The sequence below is a fragment of the Leopardus geoffroyi genome, chromosome B2, assembly GCF_018350155.1.
Source record: "Leopardus geoffroyi isolate Oge1 chromosome B2, O.geoffroyi_Oge1_pat1.0, whole genome shotgun sequence".
NCBI classification, from domain to species: Eukaryota; Metazoa; Chordata; class Mammalia; order Carnivora; family Felidae; genus Leopardus; species Leopardus geoffroyi.
The window spans coordinates 143565232-143588101 of NC_059332.1; the positions used below are offsets into that span (position 1 = coordinate 143565232).

At 42.8% G+C, this 22870-nt stretch overlaps 1 protein-coding gene across 1 annotated transcript in view; it reads left to right on the forward strand.

Annotated features, from left to right (window-relative positions):
- The window catches only part of FNDC1 (fibronectin type III domain containing 1), a 107070-nt gene that overhangs the window by 56147 nt on the left and 28053 nt on the right, over positions 1-22870 (forward strand). The window contains exons 9-14 of the mRNA XM_045500189.1: positions 826-933; positions 4106-4294; positions 5670-8252; positions 9953-10053; positions 12248-12359; positions 13451-13846. Coding sequence (XP_045356145.1) covers positions 826-933; positions 4106-4294; positions 5670-8252; positions 9953-10053; positions 12248-12359; positions 13451-13846 — 3489 coding nt within the window. The remainder of the gene's footprint in view (positions 1-825; positions 934-4105; positions 4295-5669; positions 8253-9952; positions 10054-12247; positions 12360-13450; positions 13847-22870) is intronic.

A 22870-nucleotide genomic window follows, 5' to 3' on the forward strand; every position in this document is an offset into this window, starting at 1 on the left:
GCAAGAGAGCAAGAGAGCGCACAAACGGGGGAGGGGCAGAGAGAGAGGGAGACACAGAGTCCAACACAGGCTCTAGGCTCTGAGCTGTCAGCACAGAGCCCGACGCAGGGCTGGAACCCACGAGCCATGAAATCATGACCTGAGCCAAATTTGGATGCTTAACCGACTGAGCCACCCAGACGCCCCAGCAGAGGCAGTTTTTAAAGTAACATTACTCCGAAATCTTGGAAGTGTTTCTATGTATGAATGCAAAAAAGTTCAGGAACTGTTCCCTTGGATCTGTGTTTTATCCTTCACTGGCCATTTTCATTAGCATGTTAGTCTGACATGTGGAGCACATTACACCCTAGGATAGAGAATAATTAGGAATCACCACTTCTGCGTGAATGCCCCAGGGTAATGCCTGGCTCTAGAGGGTAGGAGAGACTCTTCCTTCCTAAGGCTGAGGTTGTGTTTGATCCTGGGGGAAAATTTTGCTCTGTATCAATTGTTTTTTAAAACTATGTCTTTAAAAGCTTTATGAGAAAGAAGTTTGAACTGGATTTTAGTCTTCTTTATATATTTCAATATTCAGCAATGAGAGGAATTCTGAAATTCTAAAAGCATTTCCCTAGATAAGTCTAAACTCACTACATAAGTTGGTAGCACTGACATAAATCACTATATTACACTAAGAGTAATGGGAGTGTAGATTTTTTTCTCGTGTATAATAAAAATGAACACAGTATTGCTTCAGTGAAAAATCTGTATGTAGGACCACATGTCATACACTTGTTGAATATCCATAAGGGCATTTTTAAACCTTGGGTCCTTGTTCTTTTGTAGCTCCTACAACAGCTCCTGAAAACTTGAACGTCTGGCCAGTCAATGGCAAATCTACAGCTGTCACTGTCGCTTGGGATGCACTGCCTGAGACCGAAGGGAAAGTGAAAGGTAGGAACCTCATTATTTAAGGTATAAGGTGCACACCGCAGCAAAGTACTCCAAACAGAGATGTGTCCGTTGACTCTGATGAACACCAGTTCTAATAATAGCAGGATTGGTGACTGGAAAAGCAATAGGGAACAGCGTACGCTTGTGGGGCGCTAACCCAATGGACAAGGGTATTTCATGCAGGGTTTTCATTGTCAGGAAGGTCCAGGTAGTCGTGAAGATGACTTTCCATCTTCCCTATCCACAGGGAATTTGGTGCTGCTGTCAGGAGGGATGTTTTTGATTGTGTGGGTGTGACAGCGTAACCTTTATCCATATAAGCCACACCTTGTGTTTCATGCTAGGGGTCTTTTCATTGTACCAGGAAGATCATGGAACGTAGAAGTGAGTTGGAACCCTGTGGGACCACAAATGTCTTGAATGAGACCATAAATACTTAATGGGTTTGAAAATCAAGTAATGAAATAAAATTAAAAAAATGGATTTTTTCCTATTTTTCAGCTTTTTAAATTATTATTATTATTTTTTTGGTTGAGGAAAAATAAACTATGACCTTAGAAAAAAACACAGAAGATGAAAAGAAAATAGAATAAAATATTCACAACTAGTTAAATTTAAAAATTGTTGACAATGTTAAAGAAAGCACAAATCATTTCTTTTTTCTTTCTTTCTTTTTTTTTTTTAATTTATTTGGAGAGAGAGAGCACGAGCGGGATAGGGACAGAGAGAGAGGGGGAGAGAGAGAATCCGAGGCAGGTTCCACACTGTCAGTGCAGAGCCCAATGTAGGGCTCAAACTCACAAACCTAGAGATCATGACCTGAGCTGGAATCAAGAGTCCAAGGCTTAACAGACTGAGCCACCCAGGCATCCCACAAATCACTTCTTTTTAACGTAAAAATATTTAAGAACCTTTCGGAAGTCTGTTGGAGATATTTTAAAAGGCTATATGGAGATTCCCCCCTGACAGTGCCTATATAAATGCACCCTAAGGGTACGTTTTATTGTTATTTGATTTTAGAAGACAACTTAAGTCTGTCCAGAATACTCTGACAAGTTTGTGTAAGCTTAAAGAAGTAGAGACAGTTATTGCTAATCTCCTTTGAGGATTTCTTAATTAAAAAACTGAAAAGTTCTCTTGTGTGCAGCTGAAAGTTGTCTTTGCGGACCTGTAAGGTTGTCCGTGGGACAAATAGAAGTTAAGGAAGGTAGATGCGGGGCAGTAGTTTCCAAACTTACTGCTTTCTCACTTTGCAGTTTTTAAAGAACATATTATACTGTTCTTGCTCATTTTTTTTTCCAGTGGAATAAATCAGAAGCAAATGAAGAGAAGAAAGTTGGCCCTTTTGCTCATCCTTTTTATGACAGTTTGAGCTTTGGCTGTACTATTGTGATGCTGAAAAGGATTGTGAAAATTGTGTAAATACGTTTTTTGGCTGACTACTTTTGTTAGTTATAAAAAAAAAAAGTCAATTGTTCCTCTTTTCATGACTTTATTACCATGCTACTTATTTGTTTTCTTTCCCTCTCCCACATCTTAGTTTATATTTATAGCCCTTTGGCAAATAAAGCTCCCTCGTAGTCAATGAAATATTTTCAGAAATAATAGCTACCGAGTTTTTGTGTCCAAAAGAACTCATGTATCTTAACCCTGTTAGGTGGTTTTGTTTTTTTTGTTTTTTTTGTTTTTTTCAACGTTTATTTATTTTTGGGACAGAGAGAGACAGAGCATGAACGTGGGAGGGGCAGAGAGAGAGGGAGACACAGAATCGGAAACAGGCTCCAGGCTCTGAGCCATCAGCCCAGAGCCTGACGCGGGGCTCGAACTCACGGACCGCGAGATCGTGACCTGGCTGAAGTCGGACGCTCAACCGACTGCGCCACCCAGGCGCCCGTTAGGTGGTTTTAATAAAGGTGTGGTGGTGGGACTGAAAATTCATAATTACACTGGGGAATTTATATGTATGAGAAATAGAAGACATAATAGAAGAATATACTTCGACATGGTTACATTTTTTCCAGATGAATTGAATTCATAAAAAAAATCTGTATGACAATATTTTATAGCAGTGGGTTCTTTTAGTTCTTACTTGTGACCACCACAAATGACTAGTTTGCTCATTTTCAAAGAGAAAAGAATGTTTGGGTGGTTTTTTTTTGTTTTTTTTTTTTTTTTCTGGACAAATGCTACAAAAGCATTTTCAGTTGAAGTTTTTTAATTAACATACTTTTTAAAGATTAGATATCAGGGAAAAGAAAAGGTCTTCTGTGCTCCTCTATGTAGGATGTAGATAGTATGACAGTCGCTTAGCTTTTCTGTGATTCAAATTATTTTTTGTGGTTAGTGCATCCTCCCACTAATGTGATGAGTTCACTGGGAGGAAAACAGACCTGACAGTTTGTAGTTGAGGGTGGAAATTCTGCTTTAAAACATGGCTTCTTTACGTTATGGTATTTCCACATAAGCATAGAGATATATTAGTTCCTTGGACTGAATTTGCTCTGATTTTCAAAGTTTAAGGACATTACATGTTTGTACGTGTCTATAAATATCACTGATTCAAGACGGAAACATTAGACATCACATAAATCTATGAACTAGCAACTTTTCCCCATAGTATTAAATACTGTGAAATGCCCTTATATTGAGTTAAGACTGTAATTCCTACAAAGGTGAAATTCTGCTCCAAGTATAGAATTTATCTGGCCTAAGACGCAAATAAAAATAGCTCAAACGAACACACTGAGGCTGTTAAAGGTGGCAGCAATTGAGATTCAGTTCTTACAGTTGTCATTTCTCCCATGGCTGCTTCCACTCAGGGTATACTAATGTGACATAGTAAGTTAGCAAAAAGCACAATGAAGAAAAAGTCCCAACGCAGCGTAAATAGTTTGGGTAAGTTGTATGAAGACTGGCCTCCTGGGTTCCATGTGTTTGATTTGCTAAAAATGGAAAATTGCCTGCTAAACCCTCCATGACCCTGTCTGGTAGCCCGAATGAACGCTAGTTCACCTTCCACTGTCTTTATGCTCCAGCTGCTGACTCGGCGTGCATTGCTGGAGTATTAATTTTAGTAATGCACGTTCTAATTCATCCTGCCCATACAGTCTGTCTGCTGGACACAGGACTGTTTTCAGTTTCCTCCTTCCAACCGTCTGCCAAATCATTTCAGAATACATTCTTTCATACGCCCCGGCTCTCAAACCATTTGGAGCAAAGTCCCTCACCTATCCTGGAGAGACTACTTCTGCCCTAGTGGATGGTCTGCAGCCTGGGGAACGCTATCTTTTCAAAATCCGGGCCGCAAACAGGAGAGGACTGGGGCCTCACTCCAAAGCCTTCATTGTCGCTATGCCAACAAGTAAGCACTGTGTGTCTGTGCCTCTCTCTCTCTTTGTTACTGCTAACTGTGGAGTGTTACTTTGAATCATGCCCTTGGGTTTAGTGCTGCTCTGTTGATGATTTGGGGGGCTAAATTTGTCTCTTGTTGTTCCTTTAGAAATTAGTCTCCCCGGAGACTAAAATGTTATTGATTGCTAGTAACATGAATTGCTATTACAATATTACTATAACACGAACGTATTAATTATGTGATTAATCTCATATCACTGTATAATTTAGGGCTTGTGATGACACGGGAAGAACATTTTTGCAGGTGTGATGTGACATTTTTATGTGTTAGCTCTCCTCAATTTCTAAATAGCACTGAAAATTTTTAGTTTATGTTCCATTATTTTGGAGTGCAGCTTTAGTGGGAAGAATTTTAAGTACCTTGTGTGTCTGACCACTCTGAAAATTAATAAAATCCAAAATTGGAGTGAGGCATTTTTGGACTGTATTTTCTTTTCTGTTTCCCCGTATTGACACCCGATATCGGTAGCTGTCTCCTTCACTGTGATGTGAGGATGGCTCCACAGTGTATACTATAATATTCAACCATTCTGTGCTGGAAAAAGTGAAATGGATGAGGTTTGCTCCCTCCGGGTCCTCCATTGCCATATACATTCTCCTTCTCTCCCCGCATCCCTTCCCACATTCAACCCTGCTCTCAAGAAAGGGTAAATTGTAGGGTACGTGTCATATAATGTTTTGCCTACACGAGGAGCCTTTTTAGTTTAGACCTTATTTTGAGATTGCGAACATATCTATTATTAAAGGGATTTTAAGGAAGAAGGAGGAAGCAAGTACCCGCCTGTTAGGGGCGGGGAATAGGGAACACTTTGTAATGTCTCAAAAATTACAAATTTGTTGCTCACCCTTCACCTGCACATCACACATCACAGCGCATCCCCATTTGGTCTTGAGTGTAGATCATTCAACATTTTGTACCAAGCTTATGTGTATTTCTTGCCTACATCGCTAAGAGTGGCTGTCATACATCTGTAATATCCTGACAGTTATGTTAAGAAAATCCTACATAAGATCTTGCATTGCCAAAATCAACGGATTACTTGCAAGTACTCCTTTCAAAATGCCTGCAATAATAAGCTGTGACATAACTTGATTCAATTTCTAGAAATGTAATACAGTTTGCTAGGACTACTATATCTTTACTTTAAACAAAAGAGGTGTTTAGGAGAGATTGCCATAATGTGGAAAATGTGTCCAATGTCTAAAGAATGAGAAATTACAATGACTAATTATAAATGCCTTCACACGGCCATGTTAAATGCTCACCACATGTGGCACAGCTTTCAAATCTTTTTTGACGGCAAAATCTTTGAAATCTATTATAGCTGGTTCTGGCGTGTCCGATGTGCAGAAAACCCACGCAGAGGATAACTGGAAGCCTGAAAAGCCGGAGATGTCTCCCAAAGCTCCCACTTCCTCAAAACACACTCATTTGCCTGTTTCTCCCCGAGGCAGAAATGTCAAGAACCCTCTTCTTGACTTGAAGAACAAAATATTGGCTAACGGTGGGGTGCCCAGGAAACCCCAGGTTCACTCCAAGAAGACTGAAGTTTTAGATCTTCAGTCGACAGAAATCACCGGCGAGGAGGAGCTGGATTCTCGGGGAGACCCACCAACCGCGTCCTCGGAGACTCAAGACCAGAAGCCACAGCAGAGGCCACCTAGTAGATCTGTCCCCCCAGCCCTTGCTCCTGGAAGGACTCCAGCCAGAGCTCACACACTAGCGCTGCCCCGAAAGGAAAGTGTAGACAGGGCTCCCTACCCTCGTCCAGGGGCCTCCCCTTCTGCGCCAGCCTCGTCTGCACCCCACATGCCCACTGAGGGCAGCCCTCACCGCCCTTCATGGGGGCCCTTCCCCAACCTGCCCTCCAGCTCTGCTGACAATGACTCGGTGGGCCACGAGGAGGAAGAGCCAGCCGCCGGCTCCCCGGCCCCCAAGGACACCGCTTCCCAGCGGCCGCCTCCCAAGAGCCCCACCCACGCTCGGCCAGCCGTGTGGCCCAGCCACCAGGCCCCCTCCAGCGCCCTGCGGGACAGGAGCCCTGCGCACCATGGCACAAAACCAGCCTTGCCCGCTCGGAGGGCACCCCACTTGGGGGATAGGGAGGAAAATTCAGATGCTTCAGTGCCACCCTCCAAACTTTCTCCTCCCCAGGGAGGGTCATCTCGGGTTTTGCCCCCTGAACCACACCCCGGAGCTCCACTGTCCAGGGGCTGGAAGGCTGGGCACGACACCCCAGCTACCAAGTCCAGTGCGCCGTCACAGTCCAAGTCGTCCTCCTCTTCTGGTGTCTCCTCAAGGACACAGGCCTCTGAAGGAGGAGATGCCTCTGATGGGGCTGGTGACAATGATACAGAAGATAAAGGCAGGCAGGCTGAGGCCACGGCTCCCACCTCCCGGGCCCGGCTGCCAGCGGGTCCGCCTGTCTCTGGACATTTCAGTTTGTTCAGAAACAAGCCCTTTGCTGCCCACACGAGATATCCGAGCCGGTTTGGCAGCGGCCGAGGACTCCGGCCGCATCCCTCCAGCTCCCCACCGTCCACCGTGTCCCCCCGAGTTCACTCGAGGGTGAATTCTCAGTCAGCTGCTGACCATACGCACGGCTCGAGTATCCACAGACACGGCGCGGAGAGTGAAGCAGAGGACGAGAAGCCGCTTCCCGCCACCGTGGTACACGACCACGTGTCCTCCTCCTCCTCCAGGCAGCCTTCCTCCCTGGGTGTGGATCACCTCAGAAGAAGCCCGCAGAGAGGGGTGAACGCTCAGCGGAAGGAGCCCCCGCCCGAGAACCCCAAGTCCGCGGGCACTGTGGCAGGTGCCCATCCTCAGGGCAAAGCCCTGCCCCCCAAGGCGCAGGATGTTCAGCAGAGCACAGAAGTGGCTGTGGAGCGCGGCTACCCCAAAGCGCAACTGGCCCCCGCTCGGCGGTCACAGCACCACCCCGGGGCCAGCGTGCCTTCCTCCGAGGTCTCCGTGGCGCAGCCACCGCCCCGTGGTCCCCAGAACAAGGAGATGGGGCGTCTGCTGGCCAACCCGCAGCCCGAGCGTCCCCACCCCGCGGCGCAGGAAAGCGCCTCTTTCTCGGACCCCTACGCGGCCAGAGGCAGTCAGTCCCCTCACACGGCCAACTCCCGAGGGGTGCTCCCCACGTCTCCCCACAATCGCAACGAGGATTCCGAGGGCCGATCTGGCGGAACCCCCCAGGACGGCGCAGAAGCAGCGGCCCGGGCCAGGGAGGCCACCGCGTCCCTTCCCAAGCACAGCCAGCTGGAGGCTCAGGCGGGAGGCGCGGGCGACAGTCACCTCCGCAGACCCCCGGTCTCCCCGCCGAGGCCCGGCAGCCCCCGCCCCCACCCCCTCGCCCGCCCCAGGGGCCCGGGCCGGTTGGGGCCCCAGGCTGTGGGGAAGAAGGACCCAGCCTCCCCGTCCAAACGCCAGCCCCTGCCGTCTAAATCTCAGCAGTCCGTCTCGGCAGAGGAGGACGAAGACGCGATGTTTTTTAAAGGAGCAAAGGACAAGGACCCTCTGTCTTCCTCTGTTCTAAAGTGGCCCTCCTCCTCCAGCCCCAGGGGCGGCAAATACGCAGATGGGAACAGCGCTAAGGACAAGACTGAGCCCCTCGTTGTGCCCGCGCCTCCCAGGGTGAGCTCCCCCCAGGATGAGAACGACACTCCAGTGCAGCGTCCTCCCCCTCCAGGCAGCCCCCCGAGAGCCCCACACCTCCCGCCCCGACCCCCCCACCGCAGCCCGGCCACCGCAGGCCCCGCCGCCCGGGTGCGGTTCACCACCCGCGCCCCTCCGGCCTATACTGCCACCACCCCCATGCTCTCCTTGCGCCAGCGCATGATGAACTCCAGGTTCCGGAACCCTCTGGCCCGCCAGCCTGTGAGGTCCCCTACCAGGCCAGGTAATGTGCTTTTAACTTAACATTCTCATTGTGGCTCTCCGTAGCGTTCCTAGCAATTCTTGAGAGGCTTTCATTTTACCTTATTGAGTGTCCACTGTGTCCCCGCACTGTGCTAAGGGCTTTGCAGATGGAACGTGATTTCATCCTCTTAACCTTGCTTCTTGCCTTGTTTCTCCTGGTTTTCGGATGAGGAAGCTAGGGCTCCAGGATCTGAGTGGTTTGCCCGAGGTCAGACAGCTTCCCATCCCAGACGTGGATTCCCGCCCCCCTCCAACCCCGCCCCTGCCGTTCCTCTGTCACATGCTGCCTCTTTGAATTCCTGAACACATGCTCTTAATCCGTGAAAATGTGTCACGGTCGTGATGCCAGACTCGGGTTCCTGTGTTGTAGGTTATTTTTAGTCCTTCACCTGCCAGGGTAGATTTAAAGAATCCACAGTAAGGAATTGGGTACCTGTGTAGGCTTGACCTCGTTCTTGTTGATTCTCAACTTAACACACCCTGGGACAGACTCCCATGTGTCGCTTCGACTTTGCAGTCAGTGAATGTTGTTTAAAACTTCCAGGAAAAAAAAAAAAAAATGCATGTTAAGGATGATTGTCACACAGAGGAGTAACAGGCACATGTGTGACTTACATTGAGGGCAGAATGTAGACAGCTATGAATTAGAGTCTGCGTGGACCCCAGGGCAGAATCCTTGCTTGGAATTTGGGCATGATGGAAGATTCTTGAAAGAATGTATTAGTGTTTGTTAGTCTGTACTATGTATTGTTAGTTTGGCCCACTGTAAAGACATAGAACAATGCACCACGGAGAGGTCAGTTTTCTATTAAAATGGACTATTTCAAGCAATTCTAAGACCTTGATAATAGATGTGAAATCCGCATTCCCTGGTGGATAGCAGAATTTCCATAAATATTTAATTTTCATTAACTATTTGAGCAAGAAAAATAAGTCTCTGACCTGCAAATAGTTGTCAGAAAGCCCAAGCTCTTGGTGCTGTGGGTAGGGCTGGGCCAGAGCGCTCCCAGCGCGGACCTTGCACTAACTGTAGCTGATCAGAAATGCCCAGAGATGGAGAGGAAGGGCAGGTGCCAAGAGCAGACAGGAGCAACGGAAGGGGCCGCTAACTGAACCTTCTGTTTTCTCTCTGCGCTAACACTTCTCAAGCGGCGCCGAAGACGTGAGCAAGCTTCGAGTCAGCCCCGAGCGTTCACACTTGGCAACTGATGAGTGGACCTGATTCAGCTAGAAATAGTTGTTGGGTTTAGTACAGTTGAGAAGAGCAGGACAGCATCTAGTCTATTTTAGAGGTGGTGTTCTCCATCCTTCCAACTCTCCCTCTGTCCTCCAACTGGCTAAAATAATGCTATAGCCATTACTGTCTTAAGCTTTATCTAGAAAATTTACTTACTCTGGACTGTCACCTTTCCCCAATATTGTCAGAAAACTATGACTTTACTGTACTTTTAATAGACATTCATACTGGGTATTTGGAAGTCACAATTTAAGACTGGCATCTAATATGTATAAGCTATTGGTTTAAAATCCTGTTTAGTATTTCTTTTAGAAATGATATGTTACTGCTTAGAGTTTGGTATGAAACCAACTCGACAGGAGTGTTGAATTTACCAGATTTTTTTTTGTTTTTGTTTTTGCTGTATTTTTTCTTTCTTTGTTTCTTTCTTCCGTGCCATGTAGGTTATAATGGCAGACCAAATGTAGAAGCGAAAGCACTTCCTGGTAGTAATGGAAAGCCAAGTGGACAAAGAATTATCAATGGCCCTCAAGGAACAAAGTGGGTAGGGTAAACTTCTTTACACATACCAGTCATTTTCATGCTGTTGGGAGGAGAAAATGGTGGGCATTGTGCAACAATAAACGAAATGGTCTTTCGTTTTTCTTCTCTACTTGTAACCACTCAATCTCAGTATACATGCGTGCTGTTTCTTCCAGTGCTGCGAAAGATCTTCATTCCCCTGAATCACTAGTGTGCTTTCTTCGCATTGCCAATAAAATAAAAGGGGCCTTTATTTCCTGTTTGCTTTGACGGGTTAGGAAAATCACACAGACATATGTTCCAGCTGCACGCTAGTGCTTAGCCTCTCAAATTGGCTTCTTCTCCACCTCTGATAGCTTTATTTTTATTGTTTTTCTTATTACTTGATCAACTAGTATACACGTTTTCCCTGTAAATTGTCTCAAATCCTTTGCAAACGAAAGCAGGGTAAAAACAAATGAGCAAATCAAAACATACTGAATCAAACAGGCAATTTTTAACAGATCACCTTTTGAATTTTCCAATAATTGTTGTTTGACTGACATAAAAAATAATTATTAGTATTTTATATATGCTTAAGCTTTAATGACTTTCACTTCCTGAGGTTAAGATAAATGCTAGGGATTTCTTGGCAGGTTAGAGGATAATGGGGAGAACACTTTACAAAGTCCCAGGATTTAAAATATTTTTCATTTTTCATTATTCATTATGCAATTATTCATAGTTTGACTGGGAATTCCCGGTCAAAACTTCCCCTTTATGACAGTAAGGTGTAAGAAAACATATTGAGAGACTCATAAAAGTTTTAGTCACAGTAAAAGATACATTTAATCATTTCTCAAAGGAAATTTAGGAATTTATAAAGGAAGAATGTATATTAAAGCAAAATGTCATCATAAATGATTTTTGTAAGACTTTTTTTTTAAGTTTATTTATTTATTTTGAGAGAGAGAGAGAGGGAGGGAGGGAGGGAGGGAGAGAATGAACAGGGGAGAGGCAGAGAGAGACAGACAGACAGACAGAGAGAGACAGAGAATCCCAAGCAGGCTCCAGACTGTCAGCGCAGAGCCTGACGTGGGACTCAGACTCACAAACGTTGAGATCATGACCTGAGCTGAAATCAAGAGCTGGATGCTTAACTGACTGAGCACCCTTCATTGTAAACAATTTTGCATAGAAACGGTATGGAGTCGAGTTCAAAAGTAGGGTTTATACAAATGAGTTTTAATTACCAAGACAGCACCCAACAAAGTGGCTTCCTCCTGTGGCCTGCTGTGCAGTCATGGTTCTCAGACATCATGGGACTTGTCAGTTAAGGTCTAGGGTAGGGCTAGGTAATTAGCATAGCGGACAGTTTCCCAGCTGATGCTGAGGCTGCCGGTCCAGGCCACACTTGGAGAACCACCAGTGTATATAGCATGAGCTTGTTTCTTAACAGGGATGGTAATAGCTTCCCCTCGCCCCAATTTTATGATTCCTTAGAATATGAAGTTTTTGCATGCATTTTATATTAGGCAGTTTAATTACAATTTAATTTGTTTGTTATAGCAACTTCGATGTTTAACAGTAACAGCCTGATGGAAACATTTCCTGTTTTTAATACACTAGCAATACATGGTCATGGCTGGAAGTTAAAACAATTCAGAAATCTATGAAACAGATATATTTTAGGCTAATAAATACCCCAAACTACGCCTCAGAGAAAACCATTACTAACAGTTTGGGGTATGTCCGTCCAGATGATTTTTCCCTGCAGTTTTAAGCTTATCTACACACATGGATATATTTTTATTTCTGCAAAATAGGCAGTCCTGTAATCTGAGTCTGTAGCAGTTGATGTCAATATATGTAGAATTGCCAAATCTGTATCATGGGCTGCTAGCATTCCACCGTATGGATGGGCCATAATGTATTTAACCCCTTCCTTCCACTGATGAACACTTAAGTTGTTTCCTGCTTTTCAGCATTACACACAGCATACTAAATGGTAGCAGCATTTTGCACATGTTTTGCGTATTTGAGAAACTTAAAACAATTTACATATTCTATGGGTAAACAATAATGTGACATTTACACTTCATTCTTAAACCTTGCAAATGATGTGGACAAAAATAATGTTTCCTACTCACATTATGGTCTCCTTCTGTGGAGGCTTCATATGTTTGTGTAGTTGGATTAATGCTCAGTATATGCTTTAATCTGTGTCATGGGTTTAGGTCGTGGATCTCGACCGTGGGTTAGTATTAAATGAAGAGGGAAGGTACCTCCAAGATTCACAAGGAACTCCTCTTCGGATTAAACTGGGAGGAGATGGTCGCACCATTGTGGGTAAGTGACAGTGGTTTTTCGGCCACAAAAATGTTCTGAATTAGCTGTAGAATAACAACCCCCTCCCCATTTGTGATGGGGGCCCTTGGTCCAGTTACGTTTAGCCATGTGGAAAGGAGTGCCCCACAGGGGCAGAACGTAGCTTTTCCCCTGATCCAAGTGTAGTTATACCCTTGCTTCAGATCCCAGCCTCCAGAAAAGGTGGTGCTCGACTTTGTTCTTGAAATAGGGCAGCCTAGAGCAACAGGAGGCAGCAAACCATGGCACGAAGACCAAGCCCTGCCTGCTGCCTGCTTTTGTAATGCCTATGAGGTCAAACGCGTTTTTGCACTTTTAAATGATTGGAAAAAAAATCAAAGAATAATAATTGTGAAGTAAAAATTATTTGAAATTTACAGAAACACTCCTTTGTGTACACTCTATGCTTTTTTTTTTTAAAGTTTATTTATTTTGAGAGAGAGAGAGAGAGAGAGAGAGCGAGTGCTCACAAGTGGAGGAGGGGCAGAGAGAGAGAGAGAAAGAATCCCAAGCAGGCTCTATACTGTCAGCACAAAGCCTGATGCGGGGCTCATACTCACAGACCTTGAGTTCATGACCTGAGCCAAGATCAAGAGTCAGATGCTTAACCAACTGAACCACCCAGGCGCCCCAAAGTTTCATGGCAGAGTTGAGTAGCTGCAACATAAAGCTTAAAATATCTGGCCCTCCTTCTTCTCTGGCCCTTTGAAGAGTGAGTTTGCCACCCCTGGTACAATGTAACACTTTTCCTCCCGAGGCTTAGGAATCGGGAGGAGGAAAGAATTACTTTCCTTACCAGAGACTAAGAGTTGTTTCAAGGTAATCGGACATATCGATGAAGTATTTACATATTTAATAAGGTCATACAGAGTAATGGGCAATATAATAAGCCCAGAAATCTCTGGATAACGGCAGACATTGCTACCTCTCTTAATATTCTTTTATTCCTTCCTTTGCTTTTTACTGTTTAAAATACACAAATACATAAGTTTGAGAAGACACTCTTGGTTTATTTTTTACTTCCTCTGGATTATTTCATCTTGTTGCACGGCTTTGGTTCGGTTTTGTTTCAGATCTGGGAGGGACGCCTGTGGTGAGCCCTGATGGCCTTCCCCTCTTCGGGCAGGGGCGGCATGGCAAACCTCTGGCCAGTGCCCAGGATAAACCCATTCTGAGTCTTGGAGGGAAGCCCCTGGTGGGCTTGGAGGTTGTGAAAACAACCACCCGTGCCCCCGCCACAACCACAACACCCACCACGACAACCCCAAGACCCACGACCACCACCACCCGCCGCACGACCACCACCACACGTCCAACGACCACGATTCGAACCACTACGCAGACAACCACCACCCCTGAACCCACCACCCCTGTTCCCACCTGTCCCCCTGGGACCCTGGAGCGGCACGATGAAGATGGCAACCTCATAATGGGCTCCAGCGGGGTCCCAGAGTGCCACCCCGAAGAAGGTAACGGCCTTCGTTGTAACGGTGGCCCACATAACTAGCATGCTGCGTTTGAGAGTAGAGTCACAGAGGCTGCAGGGAGGGGTAAGTAGGTCACCGTGGAATGGTGAGTAGAGGCATCTCTAGTCCCACGGGGTTTGCTCAGGACACCGTGTCTCAACTGGGGCTGCCAGATTTAGCAAAGAAACGTACGGCATGGGACATACTTAATATGAATAATGATTTGCCTGGCAACCCTATCACAACCCAAGTCAAAAATGTAGCTAAAACATGGAACATGACGAGTGTGGACTAGCGTTTCCCCAAGTGGCTATTACTGGATAGTCGTAGATCCGCACGTGCTGTATTTTTGTAATGAAAAGCTTCTGTGATTAGCTATGTGATTTAAACTAGGTTAATGATCTCTTATGGTTGGATTGTTCAGATCACTGAATAGCCTCATTGTGAGTTTCCAAGAAGAGTAGTGTCCTGAGCACATTTGCCAGCTGAACACTTTCTTGATCAGTGCTCCCTTTGGAAAATGCTGATCCTTGAGTAGCTGGGCTCTGGTGGCTGCAGGGTAGGACTGCTGTCCGCTGGGTAGGGCTGTGTCATTTCCCCTGCTGCGGGACACCCTGTCAGGACTGTCCTCTGCCCCTGGAGTGTCTGCCTGCTGAGAGGGGCCCATTCCCCCTGAAGCAAGGACTCTTCGGTCTGGTCTCAGGGGAGCTGCAGAGTCATCATCTTTTCCGCTCAGTCCCTGCTCAGGCTGCTTCGCGAGAGGTCATCCTGCATTTGTGTCAGGTTCGGAGGAAGCAAACTCATCCTCTCCCTTAGGTTGAGATGAATCGCAATGTAGGCTGTAAAACATGTCTTTTTAAGCTGATGCAGAGTGAAGGCGCTTCATTTCAGGAATCATTTTGCATGCCCGGTCTTTTGCACAGCCTTGTTGACCATGATAAGCCCAATCAACTTGAACTTGAACGCTGTATTCAAAATGGGAATTCTGTTTGAAGTCGGTCTTCCCGCAGAAACGCTCCAAATACACAGCAACATTGGACACATCTAAAAATTCACACCAAAGAACAAGGAAACATGCTGAGGAAGAGGGCTGTTGGGAAGATTTGCACACTATCATTTAACCCAGTGACCACGAGTTGGAATTTACCTTTGGATTTCTGGTATGAAAATATTACGTACTTCCCTTGACCTTTTACTTCTGCATACATTGGTGCATTCATTTTTGTATTTTTTATTTAAAAACATTTTTTTAGTGTTTATTTAATTTTGAGAGACAGAGTGTGAGTAGGGGAGGGGCAGGGAGAGAGGGAGACACAGAATCTGAAGCCGGTTCCAGGCTCTGAGCCATCAGCACAGAGCCTGATGCGGGGCTCGAACTCACAAACTGTGAGATCGTGACCTGAGCCGAAGTCAAAGGCTTAACCAACTGAGCCACCCAGGTGCCTCAGACATGTTTATTTTTCTTTTAACTGACGTATAATTGGAACAGATGTTTACTTAATAATTGTTTGCAACCAGAAGAGTGACTATTTTGGATTTGAATTACTACCATTTTAATGAATATTTGCATTTTCTTTTGTCTACTTTTACAGAGGGCTTGTAGCATATTCATTTCATTTACTTTGGATATTTGGACTTTTATTTGGCTTGAAGTCAGTTTTTCATGGTATTTTTGTTCCTCTTCCTCCTCCTCCTCTTCCTCCTCCTCCTCTTCCTCCTCCTCCTCTTTCTCTTCCTCCTCCTCCTCCCCCTCCTCCCCTTCCTTCCCCTCATCTCCCCTCCTTCCCCTCCTTCCCCTTCTCCTTCTTTTGCAAATAATGATGTATGTGTATGTTTTTTACTTCATTTATGTCATCCTTCTGTGTCCCTAGCCCAGGCTGAATTAGTATCCAAGTGTTAATTATAATTGGCCTTTAGGCAGCATTTTCAAAATAAGTACAAATCAATACAAGGTCTTTGAAAAAGCTAAATTTAGGGAAAGCAACATGTAATCTTTATATAATGTTAAAATGTACTATAATTATTATTTAAAAATTTTTCCTGTATGGTTGACCTTCCTTTTTTATTTAGACTGCTCCACTGACAGCTTTATTTTCTTCCTCGTATTAATTCTAATCATAGTTATTTTCATTTAAAAAATTTTAAATTATAGCTTTCTTGAGATATAACTCACATACCATAAAGTTTACCCTTCTAAACTGTATAGTTTAGTGGTTTTTAGTATACAGGGTTGTGCAACCATCACCACTATCAAATTCTAGAACATTTCCATCACCCCAAAAGAAATTCCATACCCATTAGCCATCACTCCTTGCTTCCCCCTCCTCCTAACCCCTGGGAAACCACGAATCCACTTTCTGTCTCTATGGGTTTGTCTATTCTGGACATTTCATAGAAATGGAATCCAATATGTGGCCTTTGTGTCTAGCTTCTTTCATTTAGCATGATTTGTATTCAAGTTTCATCCATGTTGCAGAATATATCTGTACTTTATTTCTTTGACTGCTGATCAGTATTCCATTGTGTGGATAAACCACATTTTATCCATTTACTGGTCAATGGACATCTGGGTTGTTTTCACCTTTTGGCTATTATGAATAATGCTGCCATGAACATCATGTACAATTTTTTTTTTTAACACCTGTGTTCAGTTCTCTGGGGTATAGGTAAGAGAGTTGCTGTGTCCAATGGGAACTCTGTGTTTATGTTTTTGAGGAACTGCTAAACTGTTTTCCATAGTGGCTGCATCATTTTACATTCCCAGCAGCAGGGTATGAGGCTTCTGATTTCTCCACACCTTCACCAACACTTGTTATTGTCTGTCCTTTTCATTCTCACCATCCTAATGGGCGCAAAGTGGTACCTCCTGGTGGCTTTGATTTACAGTTCCCTAATAACTAATGATACCGACATGGTGGGTTTTTTATACTTTCCAATGATAGGTTCTGAAAGTGAAGGCCAGCATGATTAAGTTTTGGGTCTAGATCAGCCCTGATTTAGAATTGAGTACATTCATTTGATAGATGTTTTGTCTTTATCATTTTGGCAGGTGACATCATTTTGAGAAAACCCTTGCGGTAAACTAAAAAGCAATAGAGTAGCTCTTGTTTTGTTATTCTAGTTTCATTCATAATTTTATCAAATAAAATAAAATTAGCAGATGATCACTAATCATCTGCATGTGGATCAGGTGTCTTGGGAGATAACAGAAAAGTAGGTGACATGCCTCTGCCTCTGAAAAGCTCACAATATAATGGAAATGACAGCAGGTAGAAACAACTCACTCTCTTGTCAGAAAACCAAGTTGTGGGGCGCCTGGGTGGCTCAGTTGGTTAAGCAGCCGACTTTAGCTCAGGTCATGATCTCATAGTTTGTGAGTTCGAGCCCCGCGTCAGGCTCTGGGCTGACAGCTCAGCTTCAGATCCTGTGTCTCCCTCTTCCTGCCCCTCCCCCACTCACACGGTCTCTCTCTTTCTCCCTTTCTCTCTCTCTCTCTCAAAAATAAATAAACATAAAAAAAAATAAAGAAAACCAAATTGTTCATTTATAAAATAAACCAGGACAAGCTAAAGATTGTTTGGCAGTAACCCAGAGAGCTCTCCAGGCCTAAGCCTTGGTGTCTCCTCTGACTTATTTTGCCCTTTGATCTCCACTGCCAGGTCTCACTGCCCACTCATTATTCCTCCATCACACTTCCTTTTCCTTTAAAGTTTTTATTTTAATCACCCGGTGCTCAACACAGCAAGTGCACTCCTTAATCCCCATAGCCGATTTCCACCTCCCCTCTGGTTGCCATCAGTTTGTTCTCTATAGACAAGAGTCTGTCTCTTGGTTTGTCTCTCTCTTTCTCTGTCTCTCTCCCCCCACCCTGCTTTGCTTGTTTTTTTTGTTTCTTAAATTGCTCATATGAGTGAAATCATGTGGTATTTTTCATTCTCTGAATGACTTATTTCACTTAGCGTTATACTCTCTGGTTCCATCCATGTCATCGCAAATGGCAAGATTTCGTTCTTTTTTATGGCTGAATAGTATTCCATTGTATATCTATACCACATCTTCTTTATCCATTCATCAGTCAGTGGATAACCGGGCTGCTTCCATATCTTGCCTGTTGTAAATAATGCTGCTATAGACATAAGGGGTGCATGTATCCCTTTGAATTAGTGTTTTTGTGTTCTCGGGGTAAATACCCAGTAATGTACTTGCAGGATCATAGGCTAGTTCTCTTTTTAACTTTTTGAGGAGCCTCCATACTGTTTCCACAGTGGCTGTGCTAATTTGCATTTCCACCAACAGTGCACGAGGGTTTCTTTTTCTCCACATCCTCACCACACCTGTTGTCTCTTGTGTTTTTGATTTTAGTCGTTCTGAGAGCTGTGAGATGATACCTCATTGTGGATTCAATTTGCATTTCCCTGATGATAAGTGATGATGAGCATCTTTTCATGTGTCTGTTGGCCATCTGGATGTCTTCTTTGGGAAAATGTCTGTTCGTGTCCTCTGCCCATTTTTAATTGGACTATTTGTTTTTATGTGTGTCAAATTGTATAAATTCTTTATATATTTTGGATACTAACCCTATAAAGGGATATGTCATTTGCAGATATCCTCTCCTACTCAGTAGGTTATCTTGTAGTTTTGTTGATTGTTTCCTTTGCTGTGCAGAAGCTTTTTATTTTGATGTAGTCCCAATAATTTATTTTTGCTCGCTTCCCTTGACTCAGGAGACCTCTCTAGAAAAAGTTGTTATGGCCGATGTCAGAAAAATTACTGCCTGTGCTCTTTTCTAGGATATCTATGCTTTCAGGTCTCACATTTAGGTCCTTAACCCGTAATGAATTTACTTTTATGTACAGTGTAAGAAAATGATCCAGTTTCATTCTTTTTCATATTGCTGCTCGGTTTTTCCAACCCATTTGTTGAAGAGACTGCCTTTTTCCCATTGGATATTCTTTCCTGCTTTGTCAAAGATTAACTGACCATATAATGGTGGGTTTCTTTCTGAATTTTCTATTCTGCTCTATTGGTCTATGTGTCTGTTTTTGTGTCAGTACCATACTGTCTTGATTACAATAGCTGTGAAGTCCAGAATTGTGATGCCTCTAGCTTTGTTTTTCTTTTTCAAGAGTGCTTTGGTTATTCAGGATTTTTGTGGTTCCATACAAATTTTAGGTTTGTCTAGTTCTGTGAAAAATTCTGTTGTTATTTTGGTAGGGATTGTATTAAATCTGTAGATTGCTTTGGATAGTGTAGACATTTTAACAATACTTGTTCTTCCAACCCATGAGCATGGATGGAATGTCTTTCCATTTTTTTGGGTCATCTTCAATTTCTTTCATCAGTGTTTTATACTTTTCAGAGTACAGGTCTTTCACCTCTTTGGTTAGGCTTATTCCTAGGTATCTTATATTTTTGTTGCAATTGTAAATGGGATTGATTCCTTAATTTCTCTTTCTGCTGCTTCATTATTGGTGTATAGAAATACAGCAGATTTCTATATGTTGATTTTGTACCCTTTGACTTCACTGAGTTCACTTATCAGTTCTAGCAATTTTGGGGCAGAGCCTTTTGGGTTTTCTATATAGAGTATCATGTCATCTGAAAATAGTGAAAGTTTTACTTCTTCCTTACCAGTTTGGATGCCTTTTATTTCTTTTTCTTGTCTGTTTGCTGTGGCTAGGACTTCTAGTACTATGTTGAATAAAGGTGAGCAGCGCCTGGGTGGCTCAGTCAGTTAAGTGTCCATCTCTTGATCTCACCTCAGGTCATGATCTCACAGATTGTGAGATCGAACCCTGGATTGAGCCCTGCACTGACAGTGCAGAGCCTGCTTGGGACTCTCTCTCCCTGTCTCCCGCCCCTCTCCAACTTGACACACTCTCTCTCTCTCAAAGTAAATAAATATTTGAAATGAAATGAAATGAAATGAAATGAAATGAAATGAAATGAAATAAAGTGGTGAGAGTGGACATCCTTGTCTTGTTCCTGATTTTAGGGGGAAAGCTGTCATTTTTTCCCCCATCAAAGATGATATTAACTGTGGGTTTTTCATATATGGCCTTTATCATGTTGAAGTATGTTCCCTCTAAACTGACTTTTTTGAGGATTTTTATCATGAATGGATGTACTTTGTCAATGCTTTTTCTGCATCTATTGAAGTGATCATATGGTTTTTATCCTTTCTCTTCTTGATGTGATGTATCATGCTGATGAATATGCTAACGTTGAACCACCCTTGCATTCCAGGAATAAATCTCATTTAATCATGGTGACTGATTTTTTTTAATGTATTATTGGATTTGGTTTGCTAATATTTTGATGAGGATTTTTGCATCTATGTTCATCAGAGATATTGGCCTGTAGTTCTCTTTTGTATATGTGTGTGCGGTGTCTTTATCTCTTTTTGGTATAAGGGTAATGCTGGCCTCATAGCATGAATTTGGAGTTTTCTTTCATCTTCTATTTTTTTGGAATAGTTTGAGAAGAATAGGTATTAAGTCTTCTGTAAATGTTTGGTAGAATTCTCTTGTGAAGCATTCTGGTCCCAGACTTTTGTTTGTTGGGAGTTTTTTGATTACTGATTCAATGTCCTTGCTGGTAATTGGTCTGTTCAAATTTTCTCTTTCTTCCTGATTCAGTTTTGGGAAGTTATGTTTCAGGAATTTATCCATTTGTCCTAGGTTGTCCAATTTGTTGGCATATAATTTTTCATAATATTCTCTTATAATCCTTTTTTATATTTCTGTATTTCTGTGACATCAATTGTTATTTCTCCTCTTTCATTTTTGATTTTGTTTCAGTCCTCTCTCTTTTTTCTTTTCTTTTTTTTTCTTTTTTTTTTTTTTATTAGTCTAACTAAAAGTTTATCAATTGTGTTGATCTTTTCAAAGAGCCAGTCTCTGGTTTCATTGATCTGTTCTGCTGTTTTTTTACTTTCTATTTCATTATTTCTGTGTAACCTTTATTATTTCCTTCCTTCTATTATTTTGGGTCTTGTTTGTTCTTCTTTTTCTAGCTCCTTTAGGTGTAAGGTTAGGTTGTTTATTTGAGATTTTTTTTCCTGCTTTTTGATATAGGCCTGTATTGCTATAAACTTCACTCTTAGAACAGGTTTTGCTGCATTCCACAGGTTTTGAACCGTTGTGGGGTGTGTGTGTGTGTTTTCATTTCTTTCCATGTACTTTTAAAATTTCTTCTTTTATTTCCTGGTTGACTCCTTCATTGTTTAGTAACGTGTTATTTAACCTCCATGTATTTGTGGTTTGTGGTCTTTCTAGATTTTTTTTTCTTTGTGGTTGACTTCTAGGTTCACAGTGTTGTGGTCAGAAAAAAATGCATAGTATGACTTCAATCTTCTTGAATTTGTTGAGACTTGTGACCCAATATGTCATCTATTCTGGGGAGTATTACATGTGCACTTGAAAATAATATGTATTCTGCTATTTTAGGATGAGGTGTTCTGAATATACCTGTTAAATCCATCTGATCCAGTGTATCATTCCAAGCCATTTGTTTCCTTGTTGATTTTCTGTTTAGATGATCTGTCCAATGATGTCAGTGAGGTGTTAAAGGCCTCTACTATTATTTTATTTTTACCAGTTCTGGTATGAACTGCTTTATGTATTTGGGTTCTTCCAAGTTGGTTGCATAACTGTTTATAATTATTTTATCTTCTTGTTGGATTGTTGCTTTTATTATTATGTAGTCTCCTTCTTTTTCTCTTGTCACAGTCTTTGTTTTAAAGTCCATTTTGTCTGGGGTGCCTGGGAGGCTCAGTTGGTTAAGCATCTGACTCCTGATTTTGGCTCAGATCGTGATCTCATGGTTTGTGAGATCGAGCTCCACATCGGACTCTATGCTGACAGCACAAAGCCTGCTTGGAATTGTCTCTCTCCCTTTCTCTCCCTGCATCTTTCTCTTTCTCTAAAAATAAAGAAACTTTAAAAAAAGTTTATATTGTCTGATACAAGTTTTATTTCTCTGACTTTCTTTTGATATCCATTTGCATGATAAATATTTCTCCATCTCCTCACTTTCCATGTGCAGGTATCTTTAGGTCTAAAAATGAATCTCTTGTAGGCAGAATACAGGTAGGTCTTGTTCTTTATCCATTCTGTCACCCTATGTCGTTTGATTGCAGCATTTAGTCCCTTTCCATTCAAAGTAATTATTGATAGATATGTACTTATTGCCATTTTATTACTTGCTTTGTGATTGTTTTTGAAGATTTTCTCTGATCCTTTCTTTTCTTTCTCTCTTTCATGGTTTGCTGGCTTTCTTTAGTGATATATTTGGATTTCTTTCTCTTTATTCTTTGCATATTTATTAGTGGCTTTTGACTTGTGGTTACCATTAGGTTTGTATAGAACATCTTCTGGATAGAGCAGTTTATATTTAGTGGATAGTCATTTCAGTTCAAATCCATTCTTTACTCCTCTCCTCCCTACATTTTAGGTATATGGTGTCATATTTTACATCTTTTTATTTTGTAAGTTCCTTGACTGATGTTCTTATAGAAATATTCATTTTTACTGCATTTGCATTTCCTACCTTCATACTGTCATTTTTGGTCTTTCCTTTCCACTCAAAGAGTCCCCTTTAGTATTTCATGAAGGGCTGATTTAGTGGTCATGAGCTCCTTTAGTTTTTGTTTTTCTGGGAAAATTATTTTATTTCATTTTATTTATTTTAGAGAATGCAAGCAGGGGAGAGGGACAGAGAGATAGAGAGAGAGAGAATCTCAAGCAGACTCTAGACTTGAACTCTGACGTGGGGCTTGATCCCAGACTCTGGGATTATGACGTGAGCCAAAATCAAGAGTTGGACATTCAGCCGACTGAGCCGCCCAGGCACCCCAGTCTGGGAAACTCTTTATCTCGCCTCTATTCCAAATGATAGCCTTGCTAGATAGAGCATTCTTGGCTGCAGGCTTTCCCTACTCAGCACTTTGAATATATCATGCTACCTGTTTCTGGCTTGGAAAGTTTCTGCTGAAAAGTCTTCTGATAACCTTATGGGGTTTCCTTT